The 13,723-nt window shown below is 34.0% G+C and overlaps 1 protein-coding gene across 1 annotated transcript; it reads left to right on the top strand.

Moving 5' to 3' along the window:
* Nucleotides 1-6,646: 6,646 nt before the first annotated feature.
* On the top strand, nt 6,647-9,385 carry LOC149531617 (uncharacterized). Its single transcript, XM_089808373.1, has 5 exons — nt 6,647-7,117; nt 7,388-7,574; nt 7,772-7,848; nt 8,541-8,672; nt 8,876-9,385. The coding sequence occupies exons 1-5, from the start codon at nt 6,647-6,649 to the stop codon at nt 9,383-9,385; spliced, it is 1,377 nt and encodes a 458-aa protein (XP_089664499.1).
* Nucleotides 9,386-13,723: the final 4,338 nt, after the last annotated feature.

Here is a 13,723-nt window from a genome sequence, read left to right as displayed (position 1 = left end):
AAATCTTATCATCAAAATTTTAATATAAGTGTTCCCTAATTCTAAAGTCCAAAAAATCCCCTTTACAAAGAAAAAATATCCCTTACATAGACATGGGGTTAAGAATGACTCCTTTATGGTTAATAACTACCTCCCAATTATGTACTTCTGGTGAGGTTAATTAACCTCATCAAAATTAACCCAATGTCATGATTTATAGTGTATAACTTGGAAGTTGTCTTCAGAAGGTTGAATCATTTATTTTGTAAACCATTTGAACTTGAGTCTTCTAGTGATCCCCACCATAGTTTAACATGTTGAATATTGACATGTAGAAACAATCACTTACTAAAAATCTCTTCTCGTAAAAATGTGTACCCTATGAGATTGACACGTCTTTGGAACATCTTGACAAACCAATCTTGAATTTTCTATGCTTCCTCATTACATATGTAATAGAATAGTAACATGATTTCATTAAGTCTTTTATAGATGTCAACCCACCATTTCAATTCATTGCTCCCATTAGGCCAACTTTAATGTTTTGAATAATGAGACCACATTACTTTGAGGTGTTTCATCAAACATTTCACCTATGTTCTTTACTATCACTATGAATTATTTTCTTCATCTTGAAAAGTACCAAAGATGCAATATTACTTTCACCTAAGTTTGGGATGCAATATTACTTTCGCCTAAGTTTTGGATGTACATGCCTTCGCATCTACCGTACACATATCATTCATTGGAATTATATCCCATGAAAAACTCTTTTATATTATCCTAAGCTCTTCATATGGTAGTGGAGAAGATTGTGGTTTATTAATTGTGTATTAGGTGTGCTTAAAAGAGCAAGTCATGAATATAACCACGAAGCTTAAGTAATTCCTAAAGGAAATACATCTCTTCGTGTATATCACACATTAAAAATCAAAGAAATTTTATCACATCTTTTTATCATTGCTCTCCACACTTCTCAACATCTTTAATACAATGCTTCATGAACATTACAAACTTATCCTCCTGCATCCATCATTTGGCATTTTCACCTATATATATTGGTAACAAGATGCTACCATCATGTCCCAATCTCATGACCTCTCCATCATTATAGTGTGGCACCTCCATAGATTCTCCAAAGCCTAATAGTTTGTATTCTCCACTATCTATGCATAACAATACTGATGTTTGAGATTCTATCGCTTATCAATTAAATTCCTCAATTGATAGGTGGCCATTGTCTACCATAGAAATTGAGAAGGTTATCACGCCCTATCATTCTTTGCAAATATACTATGAGAAAACATATCTATCAAATATTTTGTCAAATCTATCATGTGTCACCCCATGCCATGTTTTAAATGTTGTAGCACAAGAGATGCCAATCACTCAAGAGTCTAAGTTACTTGGTGGGAAATAAACCTCAGACCCACAATTTCCACATTTCTCACACTTGACTACCATATGCATCTTCCTTCAATAGCATATCTTATAGACAACATATCAGATGTCTGTCATGACTCATTATTTTCAACATGCTTTTATTAGGACTTAGTATGTTATTTGACCTTTTGACTAAGACTATGGTTGACTATGTAGGACTCGACTTGAGTCGAATACCTTTAAAAAAAAAAAACTTTTATTGTTGATATTATTGAATGGATAATTATATTTAATAATCATTAGAATCGTGGAAATATGTTGAGCTTATGAGATTTCGACATGATGGATAAATTTGTGACTTCATTTATATGTTTATATTTGATAATGTATGATTGGATGTTTTAAAATTAGGATTTAAGATATTATTATTTATTAAGATGATGGCATTGCTGATGCATTTGGGTGATGTCGAGTTTGTGAGTGTGCAGGTACTGAAGGCGAAAGGGTGGTTGAGGTAGAGGAGTTTAGCTCCTTGGCAGGGTTGGTCTGGAATTTTTATGGTGCACACACACACACACACTTAAGGTATTTTACTATGAATAAGTTACATGCTTGGTTTTCACATCTAGTTTAATTATACGGATTTGGACATGCATATAGAGTGGTAATGAATTCATAAATTGTTTAGTAATTTTTGCTATATTATAATTTAGATTTCAAATAAGTATTATGCTCTTAATTTATTTTTCTTAGTAATTACAATCATGAAATTGAATGGAAATGGTTAGTTGAGAAATTTATTTCGATTAAATATAAATGAAATGCGTAGTCCCTTCATTATTTAAAATGGACAAAAGTTAGCACTCCAAATCAGGGGGTAAAATTAATTAAATATTTTCCCAAATTTTAATATTCTTCCATAACATTAGCTGGATGGAAGGAGGGAAAAATAAAAGTAAAAATATTATTATAATAATAGGACTTGATATTTTTCTTGGGGAAAAGGGTCATGTTTTTGAAGAAAAAAACAAGGGGGGACCTTTTTTTTGATAAGAGGGAAAGAAGACACATTGAAAAAGGAAAGGAAGGGCTGGTTTTTTTTTTTTAAATCCACATGGTGAGGGGATGCATGCAAGGAGGATACTTTTTTGGGTTCTGTTAAGAGGAGGGGGTGTTGAGTAGAAAGGGGAGAAGACAAGAAGAAAATGTATTGGATAAAATAGAGAAGATTACACTCTTCTAAATTCTGCAAGAGAAAGGAGGACAAATAGTAGAGGCAAGAGCTTTGGTGAGAGGAAACAAATAAATCTATTCAGGTTGCTCTCTGTTTTTATCTTTCTATGTGTAGCTTATGTGACAGAAGAGCCTTTGGAAAATATCTTAGTAATTATTATCATGCTTCTTATATACTTATCGCCAGGCATTTCCAGCATTTTAAAATCTGTAGAACAAAATATATATGGTGAATGAACTTTAGACTAATTATAGCCGGTTCATGTTTTTGCTATTTATTTTCCTTGTTTCCTATAGCCGGTTCATGTTTTGCTATTTATTTTCCTTATTTTCCTTGAATGAACTTTAGAATAATTATAGCTTGTTCATGTTTTGTTGTTTGTTTTTTAGAAGGAAATGAAAACGTTAGGAAATAGATCTAAACAATAACTATTATCTAATTTTATATCTTTTTGGTTTTTGGTTGTACATGCCAGTAACAGTTTGACGGGAATGGTAAGGGAGTAATGGTTATTTCTATATTTTTGTTTGGCTTTTGTTATAAAATGAGCTATGATTGTCGCTCCATCACTATATGGAGGATCTATGAAAAAAAAAGTTAGCACATCTCCAGTGAGCATGTAACCATTTCTCCTCTGCAAAACTAATGATTTACATGAAATTGAGTTTGCTATATATAATAGAAATCTACCTTAATAATAGAAATTTGCACTTTATGCAAACAAAGACAAAGATGGTTGTACTATTATTGTTAATAATTTGCACATTTATGAAGGACTATATTCTCTTCTTCTACTTATTATTAGATGGACACAAGTTGATCTAATTCCATAGTTCTTTATCTATTCAATCTAGAAAGACTTAACGTGCTTCTTAAATTTGTTGTAGATGAAGATGAGTTTGGCACATTCTTTTTGCTTTCAATTTGCATTGGCTATAAATCAGTAGCATATAGCGAGGCTCCAAATATTTAATAGAAATTTGAATTGATTAATTAGAAAATTTAACCACCGTTTTGTATGTTTTGTAGTTAAATTAAATTTAGAATTTAAGCTTGGTAGCAGCTCTTAAGTAGTTATCTACAGTTAAGCATGATTTTAGACTTTGATAAAACATTCTAAAATTTTCTTGAATATCATCTATTTTAGAATAAGTAACTTCTTGATATTCTTTAAACTAGTTTTTAGATTAGAGGAATTTTCAATAGTGGTAGTAGAATTTAATGCTCATTCTTACATTTAAGAAACGATGTAGAAATTGTGAAAGCCTTTTTGTTAAATAGTTGGGAAAATCTTATTTAATTATATGTTTGTGATTAAATTGATATTGTCATATTAAAGTTTTGATTTGTTTCAAATTTACTTATGGTTAATTTATTACAAACTTGTATATAGATGATAATCTCATTTTTTTAAAAATACAAATAGTAAAGAGAAAAGTAGGAATGGGTGCTGAATTTGGGATCAAAGAGGAGGGTGATTAAAGAAAATTTGAATTGAATTTTTCTTATAAATTACCTACCAGTCTTTTACATTAAACTAGTTCATGATGCTTGGCCAAGCTCGGTAAAATATTTATGCATATGATTGAGATGCATTGGTTATATTATATTGTTTTCCCTCTTCCACATCCTTGTGTGTGTTCTACTAGATATATGTGTAAGTAGATTAGGCACATAGGTTGCACCAGATCTTTCTGATCCAATTGTGCTGAGTTGCTAGCCTTCTCGTGCCAGGGTCGGGTAGTTCTCCTTAACCGGAGAACCTCGGGGAGCTAACCACTCCATGGTTGGGCAGTAAAAGTTCCTAGACCACTCTTCCATCTCATGATAGTAGATGGACATAGTTCTAATGGATTGGAGACAAGATTACATGCAGATGGACACTAAGGTTCGATGGCATGTTACTTTATATGATTTATGATATATATATGCTTTATGTCATATGATGTATTGAAGATAGATTCATGTTTGACATGCAGGTTGACATAGTTATGGAAAAAGATGTTATGTTCATATGATTCATTTCCAGCATTTGTACTTTTCTTTGTATATGGTATTGATATGTGGTCAGCTTTGCATTATCAAGTGCATTTAGAGAAATTGGTGATATGTAATAATGAATTTGATTCCATTTATTCTTGACTATTTGTTGATATGTATAGATTTTCCATCTAAGAAAATGAATGTTGAATTATACAGTTATGTGAATAAAATTGACTTTTGACTTTTCAAATTTCATATATTTCCACATATTGTTCCGCATCTTGAGGCTATTGCATAGGTGGTAATAATTATGGTTCTCGATCTTTACATGTGGTATCAGAGCTATGTTAAACACTAGGAGCTAAGGTCATAATGATGCCAATGTTGCATAGTTGCCCTTGGAATAGGAGTAATATGATTGTCATGTATTCTTGAAGAGGCAATGAGGATGGAGGCATTAATGGTCCTCAGGATGAGCCTATAAACCAAAGGCTTGACCAAATTTTGGCACTCCTCACTCAGTAGGGACAACGCATAGATGACATGGAAAATACCATAAGAGGACGATTGGCTGAGGAGGATGAGCGCAGAGAAACTTTGTATTAGTAGGAAGAAGAACGGAAGAAAGGAGAGGAGGACCAATTTCTTGAGGCTCAAAGGAAACAAGAGGAAGATTGAAGGATTGAAGAGCAACAAAAGGAAGAACCTAACCGTAGGATGGCTAAACTAGGTCATGATAGGGTCCAAATCGCAGAAGATCTTAGCAAGGACCTCAAGAAGGTTACTCCTCCTACCTTTAATGGTAAGACTACAGGTGAAGAAGTAGAAGCTTTGATAGCCACCATGGAAAAATTATTTTCATGTTTGAAATTTCACCAAGAAGTCCAGAGCAGTATGGGCTACTTTTCAGTTGGTTGGTGAAGTAGCAACATGGTGGGAAAATTTTATGGTTGAGAAGAAGTTATAATATGGAGAGATATCATGGGAAGATTTCTTATAGCATTTCCATAAGTGATGGTTGCCTCATATGTTTTATTACAAGAAGGCATCAGAGTTCTATAAGCTAATTCAGGGAGTCATGTCAGTCACATAGTATCATGAACGATTTTGGCATCTGGTTAAATATGTTTCTCAGTACCAGAATGATGACTTGTTTAGGACTCACAAGTTCATCATGGGGATACACCCAAAAATCTATAATGAGGTGGAAATGCATGAGCCAGAGTCTATGGACTATGAGCCAGAGTCTATGGACTATGCATTGAGAAAGGCACTGAAGCAAGAACAACAATTGAAAGATACAACTCCAGTAAAAGCCTTCAATAATTGATCTTTCAAGAGAAAATTTTAGGATAATAACAAGCAGTATGGTAGTTGACAACAATGTATAACATGAAAGGAAAGGGACAAGAAGATTCTCAAAAGGGAAATAACAGGAATTTCCAAGGATAGAACATGGGTAGAGGAGGTAACAACAATAGGAATAACAATGGTAACAATAACAAGAACTACAATAGGAATGATAAATCAGCAACTTAAGAAGGACCTCATGATGGTTGCTTTGTATGTGGAGGTAATCACTATTTAGCTAGACGCCCTCAAAGGAGTGCACTTAGGAATGGACCAAAGGTTCAACAACAAATTCATGCAACTGTGGACCATAGGCAGGCAGAGTTTCAAGCAACTCCTTTGTAGTTGACTAGTAAGCTCTATGGTTGTGAAGTCTCTATTTTGATTGATACTGGTGCTATAGAGTCTTTTGTAGATACTAGTGTAGTAGCTAAAATTCCAATTAAAGCTAGTTATATGGATAAACCCTAGATGGTTGAGTATGGAAATCAGATAGAGCATTGAGTAGAGCAATGTCTATCCTATAGTGAGTTAGAACTTCCAACTTTTCACACATAAGTAAATTTATATGTAGCTCCACTTGGGTCATATGATGTCATACTTGGTATAAATTGGCTTACTGAGCATAAGGAAATAGTAAATTGCAAAGATAAGCTAGTTAAATGCCTGGATGAGTTTGGAAATCCAGTAATAGTGAACGAGATTAAGAGGTCGATAATGCTTAGGCATATTTCAGCTATGCAGTTGAAGAAGGCTAAGAGGAAGGGTTGTCAGCTTTTTGTTGCACATGTGAAAGATCTTGAAGATCTTATACCTTACACAGATGATTACCCTATATTGCAGGAGTTTTGGGATGTTTTTCCTAAAGATTTAACTAAGTTACCACCTAAGAGAGAGTTTGATTTCTCCATTGAGATTAAGCCAGGAGCTGAACCACAATCCAAAGTGCCTTATAGGATGATCACCACTAAGATGTACGAACTCAAGGTTCAATTGCAAGAGTTGCTAGACAAAGGGTTTATACATCCAAGCGTGTCACCATGGGGAGCATCGGTGATTTTTGCAAAGAAAAAGGATGGAAGCTTGCACCTATACATTGATTACAGGATGTTAAACAAGGTTACCATAAAGAACATATATCCACTTCCACGAATAGATGAACTTTTTGATCAAATGAAGGGAGCTAAGGTATTTTCAAAGATAGATCTATGATTTGGGTATCATCAACTATAGATTAAGGATGAAGACATAGCTAAGACAGCTTTTAGGACACAGTATGGACTCTATGAATTTGTAGTTTTTCCTTTTGGTCTTACGAATGCACTGGCAACATTCATGAATCTTATCAATAGTGTGTTCTGAGATTGTCTAGATAAGTTTGTTGAAATCTTCATTGATGACATTCTAATTTATTCAAAATCCATGGAGCATGAGGAGCACTTGCGTATTGTCCTGTAGCACCTTTCTGATAGGAAGTTGTATGTGAAGCTTACCAAGTGCACATTTTATCAGAAAAAAATTCACCAGCTTGGACACATTATCATTGCTTATGGAGTTTTAGTGGATCCTTCCAAGATTAGGGCTATTCTTGAATGGCCAGTTCCTCAGAATGTGAGTGAAATTCGGAGCTTCATGGGTTTGGCAGGTTATTATCAAAAATTTGTAGAGGGATTTCAAAAATTGTAGCACCTATTACCTTACTACAGTGGAAAGGGAAGAGGTATGTGTTGATTGATGAGTGTGATAGAGCTTTTCAGTTGTTGAAATAGAAGCTCACCTCTGCTCCTATCCTTGTGATTCCTAATCCCAATGGGCATTTCACTATGATAACCAATGCTTCAGGTGATGGTTTAGGTGGAGTATTGATGCAAGAAGGTAGAGTTGTAGCTTATGAGTCCCGTAAGCTAAAACAACATGAGGTTAATTATGCACCTCACGATCTTGAGTTGGCTGCCATTGTTCATGCATTACAGATGTGGAGACATTACCTTATTGGTAAACCATTTGAGCTAAAAATAGATCATATGGGTTTGAGATACATCTTTACTCAACCGAATTTGAATGCTAGATAGAGGCTTTGGCTCGAATTCCTCAGTGAGTATGATTTCGGTATTGAGTACATTAAGCGTAAAGAGAATAGGGTGGCTGTGCTCTCAGTAGGAGAAGGCATATTTTTTCTATATTTGCTACTAGAACATGGCTGAAGGAGCATGTTATTGAAAACCTCATAGGTGATGAGTATTATGAGATGGTTAAAACCACATTGCACACTAATCCATCTGATCACCATTTTGACGGTTATAGTTTTGACACAGAGGGTCTTCTGAGATATCAAGGTCGTATGTATATTCCCAACCATGTAGGGTTGAGGAAAATTGTGATGGAGGAAATGCATAGTACTCATTCGGGTCACCCTAAAGTTACTAAGATGGTTGCAGATATGAGGCCACTTTATTTTTGGCTAGGGTTAAAGTGTGATGTGACCACTTTTGTTGCCCAGTGTTTAGAATGCCAATGAGTTAAGGCTGAACATATTCATTCGACAGGATTGTTGTTACCTCATGACATACCAGAGTACAAATGGCAAGTGATTTCTATGGATTTTATATAGGGTTTACCAATGACTAGGCCGAGGCATGATGTTATATTAGTTGTGGTCGATAAGTTGACCAAAGTTGCACATTTTATACCAGGGAGTTTGAAGGATGGATCATTGGCATTGGCCAAGAAATTTGTGCAAGAGGTACTCAGGCTACATGATGTAGTTGAGACTATCATCTCTGATAGGGACACAAGAATGATGTCAAGGTTTTGGATGACCTTGAATGCTTCATTGGGGACTCAGTTAAATTTCAATATTGCTTATCATTCGCAGACTGATGGCCAACAGAAAGGGTGAATCAGGTTGTAGAAGATTTACTTCGTATGTATTGCATGGATCATTAGTATAAGTGGGAGGAATACCTGCGTTTGGTTGAGTTTGCTTACAATAATTCTTATCATGCATCTCTTGGAATGGCTCCCTTCGAGGCACTTTATGGGTGTAAATGTCTCACACCTATCTGTTGGGATAGAGTAGAGGATCGAATTGTGATTGGTCCTGAGATGCTTAGGGAGATGGAAGAACAAATGGTTATGATTTGTGCTCACCTGAAGGAATCTGTAGACAGGCAAAAAAGCTATGCAGATAGGAAGCGTATGTTTAGACAGTTTCAGGTTGGGGACAAGGTTTTCCTACATGTGCATTCGCATAAGAGTTCAATCTCTTTTGGAAAGTCTTCTAAGCTTGCATCAAGATATGTTGGACCCTTTGATGTTTCGGAGGTCATAAATCCTGTGGCTTATCGACTTGCTCTACCACCAGCTCTGGCCCGTATCCATAATGTTTTTCATGTTTCGTTGTTGAAGCCATATCTTCCTAATGCATATCATATTCTTGATTGGTGTGCCTTGTAGGTTCAGGATCTGGGGGTGGTGCAGGTGTTACCTACCCACCTTGTGGATGAGCACACTATTTGAGTGCATGAAAGGGACATCTTGCAGTATAAGGTCCAATGCGACCAGTTCTCTATTGACAGTGCTATGTGGGAGGATGCTGATGTTGTGCATCAATCCTTTCCACATCTTTTTAATTGGATTAGTACATTTTATTGCTATTGTAGTTCTTTTATGATATACCGATCTTTGGATATAGATGGACATCGGGTCGATGTCTCTTCCTAGTGGCGAGGGATGTCATGACTCATTATTTTTGACATGCTTTTATTAGGACTTAGTATGTTATTTGACCTTTTGACTAAGACTGTGGTTGACTATGTAGGACTCGACTTGAGTCGAATATCTTTAAAAAAAAAAAAAAAAATTATTGTTGATATTATTGGATGGATAATTATATTTAATAATCATTAGAATGGTGGAAATATGTTGAGCTTATGAGATTTCGACATGATGGATAAAATTGTGACTTCATTTATATGTTTATATTTGATAATGTATGATTAAATGTTTTAAAATTAGGATTTAAGATTTTATTATTTATTAAGATGATGACATTATTGATGCATTTGGGTGATGTTGAGTTTGTGGGTGTGCAGGTACTGAAGGCAGAAGGGTGGTTGAGGTAGAGGAGTTTAGCTCCTTGGCAGGGTTGGTCCGAAATTTTTATGGTGCAGACATACACACACATAAAGTATTTTATTGCGAATAAGTTACATGCTTGGTTTTTACATCTAGTTTAATTATACGGATTTGGACATGCATATAGAGTGGTAATGAATTCATAAATTGTTTAGTAATTTTTGCTATATTATAATTTAGATTTCAAATAAGTATCATGCTCTTAATTTTTTTAAAAGTAATTACAATCATAAAATTGAATGGAAATGGTTAGTTGAGAAATTTATTTCGATTAAATAGAAATGAAATGCGTAGTCCCTTCATTTTTTAAAATGGACAAAAGTTAGCACTCCAAATCAGGGGGAAAGATTAATTAAATATTTTCCCAAATTTTAATATTCTTCCATAACGTTAGCTGGATGGAAGGAGGGAAAAATAAAAGTAAAAATATTATAATAATAATAGGAGTTGTTTTTCTTGATGAAAAGGCTCATGTTTTTGAAGAAAAAAACAAGGGGGGACCTTTTTTTTGATACGAGGGAAAGAAGACACGTTGAAAAAGGAAAGGAAGGGCTGAGATTTTTTTAAAAATCCACATAGTGAGGGGATGCGTGCAAGGAGGACATTCTTTTTTGGTTCTGTTAAGAGGAAGGGGCATTGAGTAGAAAGGGGAGAAGACAAGAAGAAAACATATTGGATAAAATAGAGAAGATTACACTCTTCTAAATTCCGCAGGAGAAAGGAGGACAAATAGCAGAGGCAGGAGCTTTGGTGAGAGGAAGCAAATAAATCTATTCAGGTTCCTCTCTGTTTTTATCTTTCTGTGTGTAGCTTATGTGAAAGAAGAGCCTCTGGAGAACATCTTAGTAATTATTATCATGCTTCTTATATACTTATTGCCAAGCATTTCCAGCATTTTTAGATATGTAGAACAAAATATATATGGTGAATGAACTTTAGACTAATTATAGCTGATTCATGTTTTTCTGTTTATTTTCCTTGTTTCCTATAGCCGGTTCATGTTTTGTTTTTTAATTTCTTTATTTTCCTTGAATGAACTTTAGAATAATTATAGCTGGTTCATGTTTTGTTGTTCTCTTTTTAGAAGGAAATGAAAACATTAGGAAATAGATCTAAACAATAACTATTATCCAATTTTATATCCTTTTGGTTTTTGGTTGTACATGCCAGTAACAGTTTGATGGGAATGGTAATGGAGTAACGGTTATTTCTGTATTTTTGTTTGGATTTTGTTATAAAATGAGCTGTGATTGCCGCTCCATCAATATATGGAGGATCTATGGAAAAAAAAGTCAGCCCATCTCCAGCTAGCATGTAACCATTTCTCCTTTGCAAAACTAATGATTTACATGAAATTGGGTCTGCTGTAAATAATAGAAATCTACCTAAATAATAGAAATCTGCACTTTATGCAGAGAAAGACAAAGATGGCCATACTGTTATTGTTAATAATTTGCATAATTCTGAAGGACTATATTCTCTTCTTCTACTTATTATTAGATGGACACAAGTTGATCCAATTCCATAGCTCTTTATCTACTCAATCTAGAAGGACTTAACATGCTTCTTAAATTTGTTGTAGATGGAGATGAGTTTGGCACATTCTCTTTTCTTTCAATTTGCATTGGCTATATATCAATAGCATATAGCGACGCTCCAAAGATTTAATAGAAACATGAATTGATTAATTAGAAAATTTAACCACCGTTTTGTATGTTTTGTAGTTAAATTAAATTTATAATTTAAGCTTGGTAGTGACTCTTAAGTAGTTATCTACAATTAAGCACGATTTTAGACTTGAGAAAAGCATTCTAAAATTTTCTTGAATATCATCTGTTTTAGAATAAGTAACTTCTTGATATTCTTTAAACTAATTTTTAGATTAGAGGAATTTTCAATAGTGGTAGTAGAATTTTATGGTCATTCTTACATTTAAGAAAAGATGTAGAAATTGTGAAAGCCTTTTTGTTAAATAGTTGGGAAAATCTTATTTAATTCTATGTTTTTGATTAAATTGACATTGTCATATTAAAGTCTCAATTTGTTTCAAATTTGCTTATGGTTAATTTATTACAAACTTGTATATAGATGATAATCTCACTTTTTTTAAAAATACAAATAGTAAAAGAGAAAAGTACGAATGGGTGTTGAATGTGGGATCAAAGAGGAGGGTAATTAAAGAAAATTTTAATTGAATTTTCCTTATAAATTACCTGCCAGTCTTTTACATTAAATTGGTTCATGATGCTTAGCCAAGCTTGGTAAAATATTTATGCATATGATTGAGATGCATTGGTTATATTATGTTGTTTTCCCTCTTCCACATCCTTGTGTATGTTCTACTAGACATATGTGTAAGTAGATTAGGCACATCGGCTGCACTAGATCTTTCTGATCCAATTGTGCCAAGTTGCTAGCCTTCTCGTGCCAAGGTCGGATAGTTCTCCTTAACCGGAGAACCTCGGGGAGCTAACCACTCCATGGTTGGGCGGTAAAAGTGCCTGGACCAATCCTTCGTCTCATGATAGCGGATGGACATAGTTCTGATGGTTTAGAGATGAGATTACATGCAAATGGATACTAAGGTTTGATGGCATGTTACTTTATATGATTTATGATATATATATGCTTTATATCATATGATGTATTGAAGATACATCCATGTTTGATGTATAGGTCAACATAGTTATGGAAAAAGATGTTATGTTCATATGATTCATTTCCAACATTTGTACTTTTCTTTGTATATGTTATCGATATGTGGTCGGCTTTGCATTATCAAGTGTATTTAGAGAAATTGGTGATATGTAATAATGAATGTGATTCCATTTATTCTCGACTATTTGTCAATATGTATAGATTTTCCATCTAAGAAAATGAATGTTGAATTATATAGTTATGTAAATAAAATTGACTTTTGACTTTTCAAATTTCATATATTTTCACATATTGTTTCGCATCCTGAGGCTATTACATAGATGGCAATGTGAAAATTCAACTATTGCAATCACTGATTATTAATCTCCTATCATAAACGATTATTAAACTGCTAAAAATAAATTCCCAGCTAATATCAAAAAATAACACAACTGCAACTTCACTTATAAAATACAGAAAGAAATGCACAACACAATGAACACAATATTTTTGGACAAATTGTCCTTGGAAAAACCCCTAAGGGAAAACCAGTTCTACAAATGAGAAATTATATTAAACTTCAAAGAATCAAGAGATAAAAAATTCTTTGCCTCTTATTGGCAGAATTTCGACAACCTCCTAATTTATCCCACTGATATTCCCCACTGCTATTCCCACACTAACACTACGCCCTTGCTAACACTGCAAGACTGTATGCTAACACTGTAAATTTACAAACTCATTTGCTAGCACTGCAAATGTTTCTCCAAACTTCATGTTCTCTAAACTTCATGTTCTCCAAATGCCCCCCTGACCTTCTTTTATACTACTCCTATTGGTAAACCAATGGCCGAGATTGATTTACAATCGACGGTTGAGATTAAAACAACTTAACAACCCTAACCAAGTTGGTTTTAGTTGTTTGGAAAAGTGGTCAATTAATTAACAAATATGTGTTTCTAATCTAACCAATTAGTTAGCAAAACAATTACTTGCTAAATAATAGCAAATGGACGAACA

The sequence above is a fragment of the Cupressus sempervirens genome, chromosome 11 (assembly GCF_028749045.1).
Source record: "Cupressus sempervirens isolate cs-2001-9-10 chromosome 11, ASM2874904v1, whole genome shotgun sequence".
Taxonomy (NCBI): domain Eukaryota; kingdom Viridiplantae; phylum Streptophyta; class Pinopsida; order Cupressales; family Cupressaceae; genus Cupressus; species Cupressus sempervirens.
The sequence above is the reverse complement of the archived record's forward strand: the minus strand, read 5'-3'. Positions and strand labels throughout refer to the sequence as shown.

Bases quoted from the DNA above. Each gene is read 5' to 3' on its own strand.
- LOC149531617 (XM_089808373.1), top strand. From the start codon at position 6,647: ATGCTTAGGCATATTTCAGCTATGCAGTTGAAGAAGGCTAAGAGGAAG. The intron at 7,118-7,387 runs GTATTTTCAAAG...ATTGTCCTGTAG, and splicing joins ATCAAATGAAGGGAGCTAAG to CACCTTTCTGATAGGAAGTT. The intron at 8,673-8,875 runs GTACTCAGGCTA...ATGGATCATTAG, and splicing joins CCAAGAAATTTGTGCAAGAG to TATAAGTGGGAGGAATACCT.